This window comes from Erpetoichthys calabaricus, chromosome 16, assembly GCF_900747795.2.
Source record: "Erpetoichthys calabaricus chromosome 16, fErpCal1.3, whole genome shotgun sequence".
NCBI lineage: Eukaryota > Metazoa > Chordata > Cladistia > Polypteriformes > Polypteridae > Erpetoichthys > Erpetoichthys calabaricus.
In genome coordinates this window covers 34,245,110-34,268,541 of record NC_041409.2, presented here as the reverse complement: position 1 = coordinate 34,268,541, position 23,432 = coordinate 34,245,110, and the positions used below count along the sequence as shown (strand labels likewise).

The 23,432-nt window shown below is 38.4% G+C and overlaps 1 protein-coding gene across 1 annotated transcript in view; it reads right to left on the bottom strand.

Moving 5' to 3' along the window:
* ryr3 (ryanodine receptor 3) overlaps positions 1 to 23,432 on the bottom strand; it is a 535,616-nt gene that overhangs the window by 123,776 nt on the left and 388,408 nt on the right. Inside the window, exons 65-67 of the mRNA XM_051920096.1 lie at positions 20,096 to 20,177; positions 14,513 to 14,643; positions 2,673 to 2,993 (exon numbers count right to left, since the gene is read on the bottom strand). Of these exons, the coding sequence (XP_051776056.1) occupies positions 2,673 to 2,993; positions 14,513 to 14,643; positions 20,096 to 20,177 (534 nt within the window). The remainder of the gene's footprint in view (positions 1 to 2,672; positions 2,994 to 14,512; positions 14,644 to 20,095; positions 20,178 to 23,432) is intronic.

Sequence of the window (23,432 nt, the reverse complement as noted above, 5' to 3'; positions counted from 1 at the left end):
TCTTCAATCATGCCTGATCCCCATTTTACTTTTACTACTTCTTTTCCCAAAACATTCCTGAATCCATTAAGAAATTCATTTTCACTTTCAATTTCTCTTTTATTTAGTATACGGAAACTGTACCAACCTGGTCAAACCTTCAAATTGTAATAGTGTCTTGTTTGTGCTTGTGTAATTATGCAAGATGCAAGTCTATTTTTAAAGTATTGCAGGCTCTGTTGTTAAACAATGTATTATTATTATTATTACTATTATAATTAATAAATAATAAAAATAATAATAATAATTGCTTTGCTTTTAGATTTGAATACTGGGCTGCAAATCAATTGGAAATATGTGCAGTATTTGCAGTTTAGGCTGCTGTCAACAATATTTTATACCCTGCAACTTAAATTTGTGATGAGAAATAACACATGTAAAAAACAAAAGAAGCTGGAAGAAATATACTGGACATTGTGTACAAGACAGTACAGAGAAAAAAACAGTAAAATGAACTATTAGTAATTCCTCCATATCTGCCATATTAAGAAGCAGTCACTTTCACTGGATGTCTTCAGTGTAAAAGTAACAGCTTCTTTAGACGTCTTTCGACTAAAAGATACACAAATGAAAACAGACAATCTGCCCTGAACAGTATTCTGTTGGTAGTAAAAGAGCAGAACAGAATTAATTGACAGACTACCATTTACCGAGAAGGTGTATTGAAAATTTACACTAGAGAAAGATTGTAGATAATTCTGACCAGACTAAAACAGAGACGCTCTATAACAGGCATGTCAAACACGCGGCCCAGGGGCCGCATGCGGCCCGCAACAGAAATCTGTGCGGCCCTCATGACAGATTCTAGTTAGCACTAAACTTGCACAAAATGATTACTATCGTTTGTGATTGAATCATTCTGCGTCTTCAGCGTTACTTATTGACTTTTCTTACTTCTGCCTTCTGACAAAAGCGCGTTTCCCAAGGCATTACGGTACCGGAAACGTCATCCGCTAGTATAGCCACGAGCCTTGTCCAACTGAAGTGCTAGGCTGCAGCAGCCTGACAGCAGGGGCGGCCTTAGGCATGTGCAAACTGTGCACCTACACAGGGCTGCCACGCCAATATATATTGAATATAAAACAGAAAGAGAAAATAAATAACGACACAGCTGACGGCAATGTGGCCGAAAAATATTGTGTTTCTTGTTAATTAGTACACTGTATTTACTAATGTCGCTCGAGTCAGAGCAGTAAGCTATATGTAGTATTATAACGTTCTGCCGTGATGAGAATATCATGGGCTGCCACTTAGTTTTCAATTTACGGACACGCGCATATAGAAGCGTGACATGAGCACAAGGCGGCTATGCAGTGTCCGCAACTGACGTGGCCATCCGCCGTGCATAACATACCATATTGACACTGGCGGGCGAAGGGGCCACCGATTCTTTCTCTGCCCAGGGCCACCACGAGCCTAGAGCCACCCCTGGCAGGCTACACTATTGGCTGGGCTGCTGAGACTGGCCACTGGGCAGTACTGACCATCACGAGTAGTAATAGCTCGCATATTTTCACTTTTTTTTGCTCTAGTTTTATGTAATTTTGTGCTAGTATTGTAACAAACAGTTAGTGCAGACTACAGCTGAAAATCTGAAGTGGACGTGAGAAGTTGGGGAGTTGTTTATTAACAAATGTTTGTGATTTTGAGTTTGTAAAATTAGTGTAGGTCAGGGGACTTTTTGCATATTGGCTTATTTTACAATCTAAACTTTGAAGTAAACTTAGTAAAGTAAAATTTGATTGGAGGATTTGTTTTCCAACTTGAATTACTGAGCAATGAATGAATGAACAGGACTTTGTGCTGTTTACGTCACCCTACTCTTACAATGTTGAGAATGCGCCCGAGAATATCCAAATGGAGTTGATTGAACTGCAGTCAGATTCTATTCTGAAGGCAAAACACAATGAAGTTGGTGTGCCAGTTGTATGCTTACCTGCCACCCTCGTATGTGCAGATCCGTAAGTTGGCATCAAGAGTACTGTCTATGTTCTGAAGCACTTACCTTTATGAGCAATTGTTTTTGTTAATGAAAGCTACCAAAACCCCACATCGCTCAAGACTTACCGTCGAGCAACTTTCATCCCTCATAAAAGTTGCAGCTGAACAAGATTTCAAGCCTGATATTGACAAGCTGGTTACTAACAAGAGATGCCAAGTGTCGGGACAAAAGAAATAGATCTCACACTGTAAAACTCCTACAGTATATAAGCAATGAATATAATGTAATGAATAAATTATAATAATATAAGGACCTAGCTAAGAGGCTAAGACTCTAATTGTACGCTGTTGTATGGAGATTGTATGGAAATAAATTGCTTTTCTTTAAACTTTAAGTGTTACATTTTTTAAAGTTTTAAGTATGTTACAGTGCGGCCCGCTGACGCACGTATGGCAGTCGAAGCGGCCCACCAATGGTAGTGAGTTTGACATGCCTGCTCTATAACACTAATCATTATAAAGGTCTGCTTGTCTGAATGCTTATAACTTCAGCATGCAGCTCTACTTCTGAAGATTTTGCCACACTACCTGATTCTAGAAAGGGTTCATGTCTCCTCAGTAATATCCTAAATGATAATAGAAAAGCAGCAGTATATACAAAATTATAATTCTCACTGAATCAGTAAACTTACCAGCAATTCTCTTCATCCAGGAGGCCTCATCAATCCCAAGGTTATTGTTCAAGATTTTAAGAATATTCCCAAGAATAACACTGAGGTGTTCAGATGTCACCATAGTGCAGCACGGGCCACTGCTTTCTGTAATGTTCTCAGGCCCCTTCTCCCACCAGTAAGATAAGTAATTACACAGCATGGGCAGTATGACCTCGATGACATGGGGCATTTCTGTGTAGCGTGCACCAGACTCCGCCATATCATTGATGTCCTTCATTAAACCATCCAGCCTGGGCATCTCAGGGCACATCTCCTCAACTGTGTCTGGCATACCTAAAACTGCAGAGGTTAAGACAGGAATATATAATGTACATATATACAGAATATACAAAAAATAGGCAAAAAAAACACTGACATTAACTGTGCTTGAGCATCAGAGAGAGAGGCGCTGATTGGGTCTGAATAAGTAATCTAAATGCCTTTTGGGTTTCACAGGAGTGTCCTTATTAGCTATCAACTTTCATTTTTAAATGTGATTTTTTTGTCAATATATGGTAGATGAAGGGAAAATCAGTTTTGTAGTCAATAATTCTGCAGAAAAAAAGGCTCAGATTCTGTTCTTTGACTTTAGAATGTGTCTAAAAATTATTCAAATATTTCAAATTGCATTCAACAAATTAACGAAATTTACACAATTTAAACTAGGCGCTTTGCCAGAGCAGGAACTTAGTTTTCCTGAACGATATGGATGATTTGTGGTACCTGGACATTTTCAAACACACACCATCTGTAATCTTTAAGCAAAATATGAGATGTGCAAAGAAGTGTGATATGGTGTGAAGTGAGGTGCATTCAGGAGTTCATGGGAGATCCCTTCCCTCCACTTACTTGTTTGATGCAGTGTATAGCACAGTACACCAGCAAAGCAGCTATGAAAAGTGATGTGGTGTGAAGTGCAGTGTGATCGGGAGTTCATGGGGGTCTCCCGAACTTTATTGCTTCAGTGTGAACATGACGGGGGAAATTATTATCCTGCACCACAGATAATAATAATAATAATACATTTTATTTATATATTGCCTTTCCCATGCTCAAGGCACTTACAGTATATAATAAAGAACAGCAGGGTATACAGTATATAGCATTGTACAAACCAGATAAATAAATAAAGAAGATTAAGACAGTAAATTCTGAAAAAAAAACAGACAACATAATTGATGGTCTAGCACACACATACAGGTTACGTTGGCATCTTGACAAAGAAGTAAACTGAGAGAAAGGTAATAAAGTCAAGTAGAGCTAAAAGCCTTCCTGAACAGATGAGTTTTGAGTTGTTTTTTAAAAGAATTCATGGAGTCAGCTGCAACTATGAAGAGTGATGTGGTACAAACTGATAACTCTCCAAAGTCCAAACTACTAGAATATTTGTAAGATGGTGCCAGTGCTTGCGGTCAACCAATCAGCACAATATTCCCTTGTTGAACAAAAAGGACGTACCTTGGAACTATCTACCAGGAACTACAAATGGTTCCTGCTGTGGAAATACAACAAAACTTCCTGAGTTTCTAAAAAGCCCATGGTTTCTGCCATTTGAATTTAATGTCCCAAAAATATTTGACAAAACCAAGAAACATTATTTATTTATGTTTTGTTGAAAGACGGTAAAGAAATAACAGTGGACAGTAAAAATTGCTTGTTTGAACATGCCTGAATAACAAGGTATAGCTGTGATAAATGTACCTCTTCTTCTTCCTCTTTATCTTTTCCACTTCGATGTGGGGTCAATGTTCTTGATTGACCTTCTCCAAACAGCTCAGTCCTGCACTTCCTACCCAGTCAAACTCTTTTCCTTCAGATCTTCTTTTACTTTATTCATCCATATCCGCTTTGGCCTCTCTCGCTTTCTCTTACCCTGGACTTTCATTTCTATCACTCTTTTGCCCACATATTCATTGACTCTCCTCATCACATGTCCATACCACTTCAGCCTACATTCCTGTACTTTCTTAGACATTTTTGTTGTACCTCTGATTGTCTCATTTCTTATTCTGTTTATTTCTGTAACTCCACACATCCATCTCAACAGTCTCATTTCTGCCACATCCAGCTTCCACTCCTGTGCTGCCTTTACTGCCCATGCGCAGCTCCATACATCATTGGTGGTCTTACAAACCTAACCTTTAACCTTTGCCTTAATTCTTTGATCACAGAATGCTCCTGATACCTTCTTCCAATTGCTCCATCCTCTGTGAGATATCTCTGCATTTAGTTCTCCATCTCGGGCTACAACTGATCCTACATATTTACACATACCCACGCTTTTCAATAGCTCTCCCTGCAGGCTAACTTCTGAATCCTGATCATCATTAAACCTCATATATTCTTTCTTCTTCCTATTTATCTTCATACTTCCAACTTCCTCTCCACCTCATCTTTTCTGGTGCTACACAACACAATGTCCCATCTGCAACAGGAGGATTGGTCTTTTATCCCATGACTCAACAAATCCTTAACCAAAACAAGGAGGTAAGGAATTAAAGAAAATGCCTGGTGCAGACCTACTCTACATTGGATTTGGTCTTGTTGTGTCCTCACTCCCTCATACATATCCTGGACAATTCTTATATGCTTCTGTGATAAATGTACTGTAGGCTATAAAAGTCCTTGCCCTTGTCTTTATGCAAATAAGATTTTAACAACAAAAATCAAATAACATTCCATACAAGCAAGTCAAGTTTAGCAAAAATATGTTCAAAACAAATCAACCCATACCCATGAGAATGAGAGCTAGGCCAGCAGAGTAAACAAGTGTGCATTAAAACTACTGAGGACTTGACAATGTCTTCTCTAATGTAACTTCCTCAGTGTTAGGGCCTATGGGAGCTGCTCCAAAAATGCAAATTGTTCAGAACCATCAGACCAACCTGTTAAGATTCAGACTATAATTACATTGCCTTCTTGTGGGTGATACAGGATTCTAAAATTATAGGATTCATACAGTTAATTTGATTTTTTTAATTAAATTAAGTGAACGCTTAAAATACTTTTTTTGGCTAATCCCTAGTGGGAAATCTTTCTATCCATGTATCAGACATGCAAGTAAGAAATGTACTGCATTCTGTACATATGACAATACCATTACTACTATGGTGACTATCTACTGTATCTGTCTATCTCAATTAGGGTTGTACAGTATATACAGTTAGGTCCATAAATATTTGGACAGAGACAGCTTTTTTCTAATTTTGGTTCTGTACATTACCACAATGAATTTTAAATGAAACAACTCAGATGCAGTTGAAGTGCAGACTTTCAGCTTTAATTCAGTGGGGTGAACAAAACGATTGCATAAAAATGTGAGGCAACTAAAGCATTTTTTGAACACAATCCCTTCATTTCAGGGGCTCAAAAGTAATTGGACAAATTAAATAACTGGAAATAAAATGTTCATTTCTAATACTTGGTTGACAAACCTTTGCTGGCAATGACAGCCTGAAGTCTTGAACTCATGGACATCACCAGATGCTGGGTTTCCTCCTTTTTAATGCTGTTCCAGGCCTTTACTGCAGCAGCTTTCAGTTGCTGTTTGTTTGTGGGCCTTTCTGTCTTCAACAAGTGAAATGCATGCTCAATTGGGTTAAGATCAGGTGACTGACTTGGCCATTCAAGAATTTTCCACTTCTTTGCTTTAATAAACTCCTGGGATGCTTTAGCTGTATGTTTTGGGTCATTGTCCATCTGTATCATGAAACGCCACCCAATCAATTTGACTGCATTTAGCTGGATTTGAGCAGACAGTATGTCTCTGAACACCTCAGAATTAATTCGGCTGCTTCTGTCCTGTGTCACATCATCAATAAACACTAGTGTCCCAGTGCCACTGGCAGCCATGCACGCCCAAGCCATCACACTGCCTAAACCGTGTTTTACAGATGATGTGATATGCTTTGGATAATGAGCATTTCCACGCCTTCTCCATACTTTTTTCTTGCCATCATTCTGGTAGAGGTTGATCTTGGTTTCATCTGTCCAAAGAATGATTTTCCAGAGCTGTGCTGGCTTTTTTAGATGTTCTTTAGCAAAGTCCAATCTAGCCTTTCTATTCTTGAGGCTTATGAGTGGCTTGCACCTTGCAGTGCACCCTCTGTATTTACTTTCATGCACTCTTCTCTTTATGGCAGACTTGGATATCGATACGCCCACCCAACCCCTGGAGAGTGTTGTTCACTTGGTTGGCTGTTGTGAAGGGGTTCCTCTTCACCATGGAAATGATTCTGCGATCATCCACCACTGTTGTCTTCCGTGGACGTCCAGGTCTTTTTGCGTTGCTGAGTTCACCAGGGCTTGCTTTCTTTCTCAGGATGTACCAAACTGTAGATTTTGCCACTCGTAATATTGTAGCAATTTCTCGGATGGGTTTTTTCTGTTTTCGCAGCTTAAGGATGGCTTCTTTCACCTGCATGGAGAGCTCCTTTGACCGCATGTTGTCTGTTCACAGCACAATCTTCCACATGCAAGCACCACACCTCAAATCAACTCCAGGCCTTTTATCTACTTAATTGATAATGACATAACAACGGACTTGTCCACACCTGCCCATGAAATAGCCTTTGAGTCAATTGTCCAATTACTTTTGAGCCCCTGAAATGAAGGGATTGTGTTAAAAAAATGCTTTAGTTGCCTCATATTTTTATGCAATCATTTTGTTCACCCCACTGAATTAAAGCTGAAAGTCTGCACTTCAACTGCATCTGAGTTGTTTCATTTAAAATTCATTGTGATAATGTACAGAACCAAAATTAGAAAAAAGTTGTCTCTGTCCAAATATTTATGGACCTAACTGTAGGTCCTGGAAAAGTACCAAAAAACACAATTTTTAAAAAGGTACAGAAACAACATTTCAGGATTTCGGTACTGGAAGTAAATGTCACCTTTCCTCTCACAGCACACTCTACCCAGCCCCCACCCCCACCCCCATCTCCCCTTCCATCGATACTCTCTATGCTCTTTGACACAATCAGGACTTCACCAGGGAAGAGCCCTTATTACTTCACAGAAAACTCCACTGATCAAGAGGGCAGCAATGTGTATTGAGCAATTGTGCAGAACATCAGGGAGGCTGGACGGGGATTTTGGGGGGTTTCGAGTTATCTGTTATTTACTTCTGAACAATTTTGGTGCCGGTACTGAGGTCTGGAAAGCTGGCATTGATACCAAAGTCAAATTTTTAGTACCAAGCCACAAGGTTATTATAGTTAACGAAAACTAAAATCAAAACTGAAACTATTATTAAAAAACTTTTTTGTAAACTGAAATAAAATAATTAACAAAACCGAAATGAAAAACTAAAACTAAACAAAACTATTACAGTAGCTGGAAAGACTAACTGAAATAAAATAATAATTTACTAAAAATAGTTTTAGTTTTTGAATGAATATTCTTGCTGTTAGTTTTTAACCCTTATAACATTTAACTCTAAAACTGACAGTCATCTACCACGAGTCGCCCGCATATATTCATCCAGTGAACGGCGGCTTGTGAAGGAGGGAGGGGGTTCACACAGCATTTGCGGTGACACAGCAAGCTGAATACGGGCGTGTAAAGCATGTGGAATAGAAAGAGATTTATGTTCTGCCGTTTCTTTGTGCTTTTTATATATCAAGATGTAATTCAAATGCCTAAAATCGGAATGTGCTGGTCAACAAAAACTTTACCGTATGGACAGAAAAATCGAGTGAGTAACGTTTCAGTTTAATTATCAGGTCCCTAATTTTGGTTGACAATAATTCACCTGCCACTTTGCATATGAACTATACGAAGTATAGATAAAGTATAGTAATTATGAAAAAAATTCGACCTCAAGATTTTGATGAATTTTGACGTTTTAGAACTCCCCGAGTCCGAAAATACAGTTTTTTGGAATTATGTATGTGTGTGTGTGTAAACACGATAACTCAAAAACACAACTAGATAGATGGATGAAATTTGGCATATGGTTGTTACACCAAAATTGTAGCTCTGTATTAACTTTTGGGCCAAATCCATCAACTGGAAGTGGTACTTTACCTGAACACATACTCGATTTTTTTTTTATTTGTGCAGCTGCAGAGTCCGATTTAATCAACTTTATTTTTATAATAATTGTTCAATATACAGTGGTACCTTGAGATGCGAGTTTAATTCATTCCATGACTGAGCTTGTAAGTCATAATGTTTGTATCTCAAATCAATTTTCCCCATTGAAATTAATTGAAATGAGATTAATTCGTGCCAGCCCCCAAAAAACCACCCCAATTTTTTGTTAAATGTTTTCAACATTTGAAAAATGTATTTATTTGTATACAAACAAAATAAAACCTAATACATAAAAGAGAATCTCAAGAAATAAACAGATGTTGGCGAAGCTGATTAGCGTATTGTAATGTTTTTTTCTTTCACTTTTGCTTAACTTTTTGCTAAATTTTCTTCTTCACTAGTTTTTTTTCTTTTTTGCCACGCTTTCCTCACTTTCATTCTCAAGGCGTTTCAATAGAAACCTATCCAAGGAGCTTTGTTTAGTCCTCCCCTTTAGAATGTTTCTGAAATGAGTTAGGCAAGTGTCATTAAATACCGCCGCTGCACGATCAGTCGCAATTTTTTCAGGGTTTTTTTTCAATAAAGTCAAGCATTAGGCAAGTGTCATTAAATAGCGCTGCTGCACTACCAGTTGTAACTTTTTCAGGATGTTTCTTTTCAATAAAGTCAAGTCTTAGGCAAGTGTCATTAAATAGCGCCGCTACACTAGCAGTTGCAGTTTTTTTCATGGTTTCTTTTCAATAAAGTCAAGCGTTAGGCAAGTATCATTAAACAGAGCCGCTGTGCGATCAGTTGTAACTTTTTCAGGATGTTTCTTTTCAATAAACTCAAGCGTTAGGCAAGTGTCATTAAATAACGGCGCTGCACGATCAGTTGCAATTTTTTCAGGGTTTCTTTTCAATAAAGTCAAGTGATAGGCAAGTGTCATTAAATAACGCGCAAGAGAGAGAGAGACACACACATGCGGGAGAGACACACACATGCGCGCGTGAGAGAAAGAGCGAGCGAGTGAGATACCCTATTATTTATGTTGACCCTCTTCTCCACTTACAGAGCTAGTTTACTGTTTTTCTTTGAAATAAATACTCAAAAACATTTAACATACTGATGCCTCAATTAATGTACGGTAATTTTAGTGGTATTTATTTTGATTATTGAAACTTACCAGTAGCTGCTGCATTTCCCACCCTAGGCTTATACTCGATTCAATAAGTTTTTCCAGTTTTTGTAGGTAAAATTAGGTACCTCGGCTTATATTCAGGTCGGCTTATACTCGAGTATATATGGTATTTTACTACAACTGTCTATTTTAAATGCCAACGAATAATATTGATTACTTTATCCTCTAACTTACATTCTATAAACATAGCTTTTTTGCATTTGTTTGCATATTGTTCAGGATATTTTTCTCTTTTTTATTTATTGGATGATTCTCTTTGTCCTTAATTTTTATTATATGCAACTCTTTTTTGTTCATTTTCTTTTTGTCGATGTTCTTTATCAGCTCTTGACGCTCTTTTTCTATCACAGTCAAAAATCTGACATTCTTGAACCGATAATTTGCTTTTCTGCCTGGCCATTATAAACAAATGCATTGAAGGGCGAGTTAGCACTGAGAGTGTCAAGGGGTGGTACTGAGAGAGAATGTGCACAGTAAGAGTAACGATTGGGTGAGTGTTGTGGAGGGGAGTGATCAAGGCTGAGTATCACAGAAAAGTTTTTTAATATAATAGACAGATAATATAGGTATATATAATAAATTAAAATCTTATTTCTGACCAATCAAAAGCTTCAAGTGTTACAGGAGAACAAAAAGTAAATTATTTGGTAATTTCCAAATAAATAAAGTAGGTATTAATCCAAAATAAAATCTAAAAAAAAAATACCTCTATACTGCATCCTTTACTTTGTATATATTCAAACAGTTTTAAATGGTTCGGAAACAAACCTACACATACATAGACAAAAAACATACTGTATATATCCTCAATACAAATTCAAGCAGCTTTCAAATGTAAAACAAAGAAGAACATAAACAAAACTGACATATTCACTCAATTGTGGTCAGCTTATGCTCCAAAGCAAAAAAAAAAGAAAGGCACAAGAAATCTTTAATTAGTGTAGCACTTGCTTGGGTCTGGGACTATAAAGTCTTACATTGTGCATACTCTAAAGGATGGTACTGCTTCAGATGGTACAAAGGATTAGTGGTATTATGTCTTTGTGGGAAATGCTTTCAACACAATTTGAAGTGTGTATTACTCTGCTTCTTTTCGGACTTTAAATAGCCAAAATATCTCCAAACTGCTGAATTCCTCTGAACTTTCTTTTCAATAATGTCCATGTCTTTTGAGCCTTGGGCTTTGTCTGTTTGGGTAACGCTGAATTTCTAGTTTTAGTTAACATTTTCTTTCATCATTTCATCTTTTATCTCACTTCCACTCCTGACGTACAGTATGCTCATTAGTACGTGTACTGCTACCAGCTCCGTGCTGCAGGCATCAACCTAAATTGATGTGGCTGTAACTCTATTCCAACCACATTGGTTTGGCATGGTGCTATTCTCATTATCATTGGCTTTTCATGTTGTCTGTTAAAACGTACATGGAATGAGTTATATCGGCTTTCTATCAACCATGTCTTATGTTTCTATTGGGGAAAAGTTATTTCGTCATAATTATCTCTATAGTTTTATCGTCCAGCCCTAACTGTAAATACTGTATATATGCCTTAATGTTGTTTACAGGCAGCTACACCAATCTATCAAGCTTTCTAAAACTTAGAGGCAGCCATAAGAATAAATCTATTTATTTAAAAGTGTTTCATATTAAGTTTTAGAACTATTTCAGTTAGACTACAGCTTGTTTGGGACAGATACACAGAATGATCTACCTGTGTACAGATTTCGGAAGGCAGCAACATAAAGGTGTGCATAGTATCCATATAAAGGAAACAGACACAGCTACAATTACATTTACAGTAAAACAACAAACATGTCAATATGTGGCAAAATGTAATGTCCACTGCGGTGTTTTCTGTGATAAAAATAAACGTAACACTTAAAACCACTGTTATGCCACTTTACATTAAATTATTCCCTTCTACATTTATACTTTTTGTGTCATAATATGTAAACCATCCTCTTAATTCTCTTCTGTTAGTTGCCCAACTCCTTACTTTACCCATGCAACTTGCACACTCATTCACATTTACCTGACTGTTGTCCTTCATCAAACCACTAGACTTAGCTGTATCTGTATAATTTGGTCAGGCATCACCTGACTAGATTTGGACCTGTTTCTGACTGCACCCATTTTTCACTACAACTGTCAACACCAATGGTTAGTGCTGCTGCCTACCAGCTTCAAATACAGGTCAAATTCCGTTTCAACGAAGTACCAGGGACCTAAAAAATATTTTGTTGTAATGAACATTTTGTAGTAGTGAGATTCTGTATTTGTCGCTATAGTGTTTTCTTTAACTTGCGTCTAGGCATTTGCAATCATTTCAATAGCTTCTTTTATATTAATTTTCCTCTCCTTCTGTCTACAAGTTATGCTGATGAGAATTTTTCTCAGCATTTCCTTGTGATAATGCACTTTCAGGGTGCGAATGATGCCCAAATCCAATGGTTGAAGCAATGCCATGCAATTGGGTGGGAGGAATTCAACACGAACGTTATCTAAATGTGGAAGCATGTTGTGGGCAGCGCAGTTATCAATCAGAAGCTGAATCATCCTTTTCTTCTTCTTCATATTGTTAGGTTTCTGAACTCTTTTCGGAGCCCCCACCCCCACCCCCCATCCAACAGGACGACATGCAAGCAATTGCTGCATCTGTGGAAGATTGTTTGTCCGTTGCCGGAGCAACAGTAGGCTCACAGCGCTGCAGCGGAGCGCCGAGGAAGCAAATCCTAAAAGATCGTGGTCGCGCTATAAGTCCCTGTCTTGCACCCCAAAACATGAGGCTGAGTATCAATACTTTAGCAAAAGCAGCTTTATTCAGCTTGAAACAGGAACAGCAGGGTTATTTATTGTAGTGGGATCTACCACACTCCTATACAGAGACACAGCAGTCAGGCAGGATTGTGACTAGGTTAGTGGCCAAGTAATCCTGTTCCCTGCATTTACAATGTTCCTTGCATCACCCATCGAGATCTTTTCTGTTTGCTTTGGCAGCGAGACACAGCAGAGCTGTGAGCCTGCTGTTGCCCTGGCAACAGATAAATACTCTTCCACAGACGGGGTGATCGCACTTCAGGACGCTCTTCAGCATGTCGTCCCGTTAGGGGTGGTCCCAACAGAGTTTAGAAATCTCACAACAGTGACTTTGCTTTTTCTTGAATGAGTGGCGCACTAATAGGAATGTTTCTTGAGCGATCATCACTAAACAACATAAAAACTGCTTTTTCGACGTCTTTAAATGCAGCAGTTCGTAAGGTTTGCAACCCGAGATTTTTCTTCATTTTTAGCTTGGTCTTTCAAGAAAGTTGACAATGTTGATGGAGAAATTCAGAATTCACTGGCAACATCTTTTTTTCTTTTTGCCGGAATCGAGAGGCCACAAAAATTTCAAGTTTTTTTTTTCTAATGTGAACTGTTGTCGTTTCTTCGTGTCTGCCATTTCTATAGGAGGGTGACAATGAGTTAAATTCCAATGGATGTTTTTCAAATGTTGATGAGCAATAAGCAAAAGGTATCACTGAAAACCACAGAAAACAAACACAGCAAAAAAACAGTAGGGGCACTGTTCGAAGAAAGAAAAAATGTTTTACAATGTTTCTGTTTGGGGATCATTGTGCACAACTGAGCTGCATTTCAAGGTCTTTTGGGCACTTTGTTGTATCTGCTGAATGTATTTTGTATTAATGAGATTTCGATAGACTCTGTCATATGGGGAAACTGTTGGGACCATAAAAATAATTTGTTGTAATGAAAATGGCATTGTAAAGATATTCGTTGTAACAGAATTTTAACTGTACTGTCTGTGTGGACTCTCCACTTTCTGCTTATGTCTCTGTGGGTACTCCTGCTGCTTTCCCAGATCCCAAAGACATACATGTTAGATTAACAGGTGGATAAAAACAGGCCCCATATGAATAAAAGTGAGTGTTTCTGTGAGTGTGTGTATATTTTACTCCTTTTTCTGAATTTTGTCTCTAAAAAGAAATACGTATAGTATGTGCAGGTACACATTAAGGTTGACCCAGAGAAAATGGAAACAAGTGATAAAGAGCAGTGATAAAATAGTAGGAAGGATCATCACATGCATGTGAAAGCAATGGTAGAAAACTAAGAGGAAAACTCATAGAAAGAACAGTACTGAAATAAAAGCTTTCAAAGGTCCAGTTGAGAATGCCCGGTCAAGATAAATCAGAAGAACGTAAAAGAATCAATTGCAACATTAAAACATTAGAAAGATTTAGACGAGAACAGGTCATTCAGTCTCACAAAGCTTCCAATTCCTATCCACTTAATCCCTCCAAAATAACATCAAGTCAAGTTTTGAATGTCCCTAAGATTGTATAAGAAAAAGGTCTTGTCATTCTTGTCTGTTATCACTTATCTTAAAATACATATGCACATTATGTATGGTAATGTAAAACAATAAAATAACTACAGTAATAAAGTAAAACTGACATCAGGTACAGTAATAATGCCAATAGGATGCAACACTGTGCTTTTCAATGTTTATCATTTATTTAATTTGAAGTTATATATGCGTTCACAGTATGTATTCATTTTCCAGTTGCCTACAAACATTTTCAATTATGTAACACTTACTGGTTCTTTCTCTGGGTGTCTTTGTATTGAAGACAGAGCGTGGATTGTGCATATTCAGATGAGGCTCAAGGAAAGCAACGGGCATGGCCCCAGCAAGAGTAGCTAAACATTCTCCAAGAGCTGGACGCTGCCTAAGAAACAAACAAAGACAGCCAAACATGGCATCATGAGACAAAGTGAAAGAATCAGCAAGAGAGATTGCCAAACAGAAGGAAGTAAAGGAGAATGAAGAGAGTTTGGATAATCACAAAGCGGTTCATTCTATTTGAAAAATTCATCCAAACATTTTTCCACATTAACTTTGTTTTATCCATTCAAGGAATAAAAAGTATTACTCACATAGAACTTTCTTATCAAGTTCTGACAATTATTTCTTATTGCAATAACAATAATTATGCCCACTATAATCAAATCACATAATACATGACCAGTGACACGCACACAACATCAACACAGAACATAGAAACATTTCATGACAGTTATTGAGTTTGAACTGAAAGAACTAACAACTGTGTCCAGTTAAAGCTAAGATTTGGTACTGATTAAGGGGTTACTTGCAGTGAAAACCCATGTTCTGAGTTGAGATACCCTTATCCAAACAATCTTAAAATAAAGAATTTCTCTCTAACATAACATTCTCAATGTTATCTTAAATGCTTAAATAGCTTGAACCTTTTTATTTAGTTAATACATTAAATTAAATAATTCACAGTCACAATGGAGCCAAATTAGACAATTAGCATAAACTGCATGCGTTTGAGGAAAAAGTCCAAAGAAAACTCTTCAGAGACAAGAGAAGAACATGCAAAGTCATCACAGACAGCGACTGAGGATGGGATTGAACTGAGGTTGATGTATTCTAAACACAGAAGCGCTAAGCATTGCGTCATTGTGATGCCCACCCAAAAAAAAAAAAAAAAAAAATATATATATATATATATATATATACATATATAAATAGTATTGTCACAGAAAGGATGGATCCTTGCCCAGCCAGGAAGCCATTACTATGGAAAGTCATGGATGGATAGGCACCCCAGCCGGGTTGGTTCCTGACATGTTTCCCGGCCATAATAACAGAAGGTCAAAGAGAGACAGCTTCCCAGGACCATGTACTCCACCTTTACATGGGATGGAAGCATCCATATGGTGAAACTCCCATTTGTATATCCACAGGGCATATGGGGAAAATAGTCATGATGTATTGCCTTGTTGGGGTACTTGGGTGCAGCCAGGGGGAGCTGCAGGGGAACATTCTCCCTATACTGGGGGGGGCTTCCGTAATGCAGTACAGTGGCATGGAAGTGCTCCAGGGCCTGCCATAAAAGAAGCTGCCTCACCTGTATCTGAGTGTCAGAGTTAGGGGCGGAGCAGGAAATTATTCATTTGGGAGGAGTGGAGGAGTAAAGAGAAGAAGGAGAAAGAAAAGGAAAAGGAATGAATTTGCTTGTGCTGGGTGGTTTGAAAGGTACTTTTGTTAAATAAAACCATTTATTGTGAACCCGGGACATGTCTGTGCTGAGGTTTGGGGATCAGTGGTGTCCCCAACAGGCTACATATATACTGTCACAAACGTGCAATTAGGGGACAGCCAAGGGGTCCAATTCAAGGCATGCAAACACAGGGAAAAGGGCTAGTAAAAGAGTACTAATACCTTCTCCCGTTCTTCCCACAGAACCATGGAAGACTAAGTAACCTTTTATCACTTCCAGATGACCTCACTACCGTCCCAACCTGATGACCTGACTTCAGTCCCGCCTTGATGACCTCACATCCATCCCAACCTGATGACAGCACCCTACTTCCTGCCGCCTTCATATACTGTAAAACCTCATTCTCTCATTTATCATATGTCTTTTTTGTTGTTCACAGCTGACAAGACTGGTATCAATCCTTTGTGATTACTCTGCGAATTCAAAATGCAGGGGCCAATCCCAAATCTTTGACAGATTACAATTCATCCACACTACATATGCCTTCTTAATTTTCTGCTATCACTATATAATAAACAGACATCTGGGGTTTTTAAGCTACATACAGATTTAAAATTCACTCAGGATACACATGATAAAACAGCAATCATAGACTAAAATGAAATTAGGAAAGCAGCAGAAGTTGTTTTCAAGTTTTATCTAAAAACACCTCTGTGACCCATCTTGGCATTTTAGAATGAAAATGGGAATTGTCTCCAGCAGCTGCAAACACAGCAGGTCGTGAAAATTTCCTGTGAAAATGACTTTAGTATCCAAACGATTAACATTATGCTAGAAAATCATTATATGAATTAATACTCTTAACTTTGACCAGCTGGACACAAATATTTGTTAATTTATTTGTAGCTAGATGAATGCAACTTGAGCTACTTGATAAAACATATATAGAGCATGGTAATGTTTGGTTACCAGCCATCCATTCAGACATGTCTGTCTCTTTTATCTGCTTTGTTTCTAATGAACATGTTGATTTTTGATTCTATTCAGTATTTCTTTCTGCTATGTCAAGGACAAAATAAACTTTTTTTATCCTTGAATGTGAAATCAGTGAATAATGTGCAATGAAATGTAATCACAATAAAACATCAGACAAACATGCTAAAACAGAACCCAACATGTGGCATGCTTTGAAAAGGATTATTGATTTAACAATATATATATATAACAAAAACAGTTATGACTGAATCTACAGCTCAGGATTTAACACTGTTGTACCCTCAAAACTGACCACTCAATTTAGGACTGACTGCACACTCTGCCTGAACTGTGGACTTCCTAGCAAACAGGCCTCTGCATGTGCGGACTGGCAGCATCACATCCCCATGCTGGCCCTCAACACAGGTATTCCACTTCACAGGGCAGTGTGCGGAGCTCCCTTCTCAACTTCATGTCCATCTTTAAATTTGCTGATTGTACAACTATTATAGGCCTGATCACCAACAATGATGACCAAAATCCTGGTGAAGCAGTAGGCAAACTGCACTGCTATCAACATTAAAGAGGATGCTATGGTGAGGGTAATCAGCTCTACATTTTATGGAGTGGCCATCATTGATAAACTAATTTTGTCTCTTGTCAGGGAAGCTCCCCAACACCTTTACTTCCACAGATATCTTTGGACAGCTCAAATTTCTCCTTTTGTTCTCATAAACGTCTACAGATGCACAGTGGGTTCCTTCCTTACTGACTCCATAATATCCAGGTATGGCACCTGCTCTGCTCAACATTATAAAGCACTTCATAGAGTGGTGAAGGTGGCACAGAATATAACTGGCACTCATTTGCCTTCATTTCAATAAATATAGTGCACAATGCTTGCTGCTTTATCAGAGCAATAGTAAGACCTCAGCCACTCTACACAGCCACCTTTCTCACTAATCCCATCTGGACTACTGGTGCTTGCATCATTTGATTCAGGGACTATTTCTATCTACAGGTATTAAGGTGACTGAACTCCCCTTCAGATAAAACCACCAAAGCCCTCCAAAACTTCCCCTGTGGAAGACAACTGACCTCACTTCAAATTTTGGTCTCATTGGCCCTGCCTCTTCTGCATCAATGACTATTTAAACCAAATTTTTCCTGGAAGTCCTCATTGATCTGGGACCATCTGTTTTTCTGTTTCCTTTTGATTTACATACATACACACACACACACATATATATATATATATATATATATACACTATATATATATATATATATATAATATATATGTACTGTATATACTGCTCAAAAAATTAAAGTAACACTTTTTAATCAAAGTGTAGCATAAAGTCAATGAAACTTCTGGGATATTGATTTAACAACAGGTGCACTAGAGGGGGAACAATGAGACACCCCCCAAAACAGGAATGGTTTAATAGGTGGAGGCCACTGATATTTTTCCCTCCTCATCTTTTCTGACTGTTTTTTCACTAGTTTTGCATTTGGCTACGGTCAGTGTCACTACTGGTAGCAAAATGACCTCCAGAAGGCCACCGTTGTGAATGTCTCTGATCAAACAATCAGAAACAGAGTTCATGAGGGTGGCCTGAGGGCCCGACGTCCTTTAGTCGGCCCTGTGCTCACTGCCCGGCACTGTGGAGCTCGATTGGCATTTGCCATAGAATACCAGAATTGGCAGGTCCATCACCCTGTGCTTTTCACATGTGACAGACGTGAAAGGGTCTGGAGAAGCCGTGGAGAACGTTATGATGCCTGTAACATTGTTTAGCATGACTGGTTTGGTGATGGGTCAGTGATGGTCTGAGGAGGCATATCCATGGAGGGATGCACAGACCTCTACAGGCTAGATAATGGTACCTTGACTGCCATTAGGTAATGGGATGAAATCCTTGGACCCCTTGTCAGACCCTATGCTGGTGCAGTGGACCCTGTGTTCCTCCTGGTGCATAACAATGCCCGGCCTCATGTGACGAGAGTATGCAGGCAGTTCCTGGAGGATGAAGGAATTGATACCACTGACTGGCCCCCAAACTCGCCTGACCTAAATCCAATAGAACACCTCTGGGACATTATGTTTCGGTCCATCCCATGCTTCCAGGTTGCACTTCAGACTGTCCAGGAGCTCAGTGATGCCCTGGTCCAGATCTGGGAGGAGATCCCCCAGAACACCATCCGTTGTCTCATTAGAAGCATGCCCCCCACCCCGACATTGTCAGGCATGCATAAAAGCACGTGGTGGGTATACAAACTACTGAGTACGATTTTGAGTTGCTGCAATGAAATTTCGGCAAAATGAACTAGACTGCTGCATCATTTTTTCACTTTGATTTTCAGGGTATCTTTGAATTCAGCCCTCTGTAAGTTGATAATTTTCATTTCCATCAAATGATGCGCCATCCTTTTGTTCCTAACACATTACCCAGTCCATATCAGTATAGATTCCCATTGAAATCTGATGTGTTTTCAAAGTGTTCCTTTCATTTTTTTAAGCAGTTTATACAGTATATACATATATATATAAACATACATTAGCCGTGCTACCCTTTTAAGACAAGTTGAAGTCTAAGTGATGAATGTAGACCTCAATGTTAATATTTTCAATGCCCCACATAATGAAAATGCCTCGGTTATATGCCATTTGGTATGGAATGAGTATATAAGAAGTGTTATGCCTGTGAGGCGCCATCTGTTAGAACGACAAACACAATGCATTTTATTACTAAAATTGATGGTGATATACCGTTTTTTGGAATGACAGAGACATATCAACCAGATAAGCACACAGACACGTATCCTTTGATTAATGTGGATATATGTTCCATGTGCTACATGCCTTTTTCGTCTGTATCTGTGTGTGTTTTTGTTTGGTATTCTTATTATTGTCTAGTGTTTGAGGAGATATACAAGTAAGAATTTCTTTGTACTATGTACACAACAATAACTTTGAACTTGAAACTTGAACATGAATGCATGCAGTATCAGATGAAATTCACACACGGATGTGGATTGCAGTCTCCTTAATTAAACACACACTGGCAAGCATGCATTTTCAAAAACAGCTCAATAGCCCCTGTTCAAAATGTGCTTGTATTTAAAGCATGAAGGCAATAATATGCTCAGGTAATAAGAAGTGATCTATTCACCTCTCCACATAGATGTTCTTTCCAGTTCCTAAAGAGTATAAGCTGCATAGAATTCTGTAACAGGAGACCTGGACATCATCCACTGAAAGAGACAAGACAACAAAAAGAATGAATGCTTCAGCAGCTAAGCTTTCCCCATTTCTCACTGCATCTTCCTGATGGGACTGAGGATGTTGTACTGTGACTGATATAAACTTTCAGTAGAACACAAACTATCATAATACCAATTCAATTGTTCTTTTCCAATTTGACCTGAGTCAAACAACTTCCCATATTCTAGCTGCTGTAAACCACACTGAAGATGATCAGCTCCTGATACTGCATGATTTTACTCAGTGCTAGTAAGGCCTAAATGGCCCATTAAGGTGAGACAGTTAAAATCGGGGACTGGTGCTGAAGGGCAAAAATGCAGTGGACACAAAACTACAAAATTAATACGTACAGCTAATGCTTTATTAAGAGTTATTAATGCAAAACTGAGTCACATTACCTGTAATCTGAATGTAATGCTGAAAATAACACCTAAATAAACATGAAGACAGTTGTACTCCCAGCAAAACACCAGCACACAGCTGTGGACTAATGGCCAGAAGAGGTCACCAAAAACACTGAAATATTTATATTTGGGTAGGGGTAAAATACAAAGCATCCAGGTGAAGTAGTTTATTTGGTGGTCCCAAGTTGTGAGTAATTCAGTGCTGGCCCCTGCTATTGACCACTGTTGCTGAGCAACATTTCAGATTAAGTGGGTTTGACAATGGAATGTTAATACATTTACAACCTGGATTATTTCTGAAGTCATTACTAACAAGCACACACTACATTAAAAGAGATTAAAAAAATATCCTGATTCATTTAAAGGCAAGTTCTAGTTTAAAAAACCTTTTTGAAACAGTTTTGAAAGCAACCTAGGGTTATTGTGAAGGCGCCTCCATGGAAATGTGTCATTCTAACTAGCAGTCAGCGATAAACTGGTGTACACTGTATACCCAATGAAATTCTTCTTCTAGTTTGAAACTGGAAAAAAAATGTTTCATCATTATGCTCAAAATTAGTGGAAGACTTGCACAGTGCAGGTGTTCCTAATAGTCAAACCTACACAAGTTAAATGGGGCCCCATGCCAGTAATGTTACGATGATGTAATTTGTCATCATTTATTATTTAACTAAGCTTGTTATAGGTTAGCACATTCCCAAAGAGCTTCTCATTTTTTTCCATTATTCATATGGACCTCAACACAAGTAATGGGCAACATTGCATCTAGTCTGCAGTATCTGTCAGTAGCTAAGAAAAGAAAAAAAAAACTTGCAAGTGAGAATAGAGAATGGCATGCAAGTAAATGTATCTCATAAGCCATGGGTGTTTGAGATTTTGTCAAACATGCTTAGTTTGATATGCAGTCTCACTGGGACTGAACAGACTGTCTTCAGGTAAACTGGCAGTTTAGCTTGTGTTTCTGAACAAAGCAAAAGGTTTTGTATATCTGGAATTTAAAAAATATATATTTTCCAAAGTGTTTGATCATAAATGCAACTTTGAGTATCTGAATACGTTTACAATGTGACATTATTTACACCACTGGTTCTAAAAGGCAAGTTTTAAGAAGGGATACAGCATTATTTCATTAGTTAAAAGAAAAACAACATCGCTATTACACTTTGTGGATGGTTTCTTTTCTCACAGGTACTGGTTGACACCTTCAAGAGATGTTCACTTGAAACTGTACTTCACTTACAGTGAAATGGCTACACAGCACAGCAGATTCCCATAAGGGAAGGGTGCAGAAAAGACGTGCGGGTGGGGTGGTCAAGGCTGAAATAGAGTTTTGCACAGGACTGACACTGGAATTGTGAACACAGTTACATGTAAAATATTGCAAAAAGTTTGTAAACAGTACAGTAAATGTGATTTTTCATTGGTGTATTAGTGTCTTAAAGTTAATAACTTTGTGTTTGGACTTGTATGTGATCTATACGCAACAAGAGATCCTACTCATTTAAGAATATTACCCAAAGTGGTGGGGTAGCAGGGCGGTACAGTGGTAGTGTTGCTGCCTCGCAGTAAGAACACCAGGGTTTGCATTCCAGGTCCTCCCTGCATGGAGGAGGGATTCTAGTTTACTCCTACAGTCCAAAGTCATACAGGTTGAGTGAACTGGTGATTCTAAATTGGCCCTAGTGCGTGTTCAGTATGTGGGTTTGTGTTTGTGTTCACCCTGTGATGGACTGGCAACGTGTCCAAGGTTTGTCCCTACGTTGTGCTCTATGCTAGCTGGGATAGGCTTCAGCATCCCCCACAACCCTGGTCTGGATAAGTGGGTTGGAAAATTACATGACCTAGAGTGGTGTACAACTCTACAGTGGGTCAAGCAGACTTGATATTGTACGTTTGTATGTCTGTACAAAGGGGGACCCAAAAATCCCCAGAACTGTTAAAACATCTTCACTATACAGCTTACAGCGATTCCATTTTAGTCATCATTAAAATACACACTTGGAAATGTAATACCCTTGCCCATTCCTGGAAACATCTCCTGCACTCATCCATTGTTACCATGCCTAGCGCCTCTTGCAGTTTTTTTTTCCTGGATTTCTAACACAGTAGCAAATCATCAACACTCCAGTCTCAATTTTAATATTGGGAACAAAAATGTCACAGAGAGCAAGATATGGTGAATTTGGGTGTGCAAAGCAACAACCAAATTGTTTTTGGTTAAGAACTCCTTGATTGACAACACAGTTTGTACAGGTGTGCTATCATGGTGCAAAATGCAGTTTTGTGTGCATCACTGCTCCAGGCATTTATTTTTTTTGATGCTTTCCCATAGTAGCTTTAGCAGTTTAGTTTAACGTTGCCGTTTAACAGTCAGTTCTCTCGGAAACTCTTTATCAACAAGTATGTTCATGTTAAAAAACTTAATCATTGCTTTCTTGATGTTCAACATGACCTGACATGCTTTTTTCGGTTTGTAGAAAACAAATTGCCGAAGTTAACTATACAATTGTAGAATAAATGTCAGAAACACACACCTCAATCAACTTAGCACAATGTCACTTTGGCATGTGATATCTAGCAGTAAAGTTGGTAAATTCACACTACTTCCTGCTATTAACCGATTCCAAGAATTATTGGGTCCCCCATCATACGTATGTTTAAACCCAGTGAACTGAAACAGGGAAAGAGGACAGAAAAAATCATTGACTTGTTCTGTATTTTCTTGGTGGCAGTGTGTGGGAGTGAGTAGAAGCTGCAGCTTGAAAAGCAAAAATAATCTGTAATATGTATTTAAAAAATACATTTTTAATCTGAAATGTATATACAACTACATAATACCAG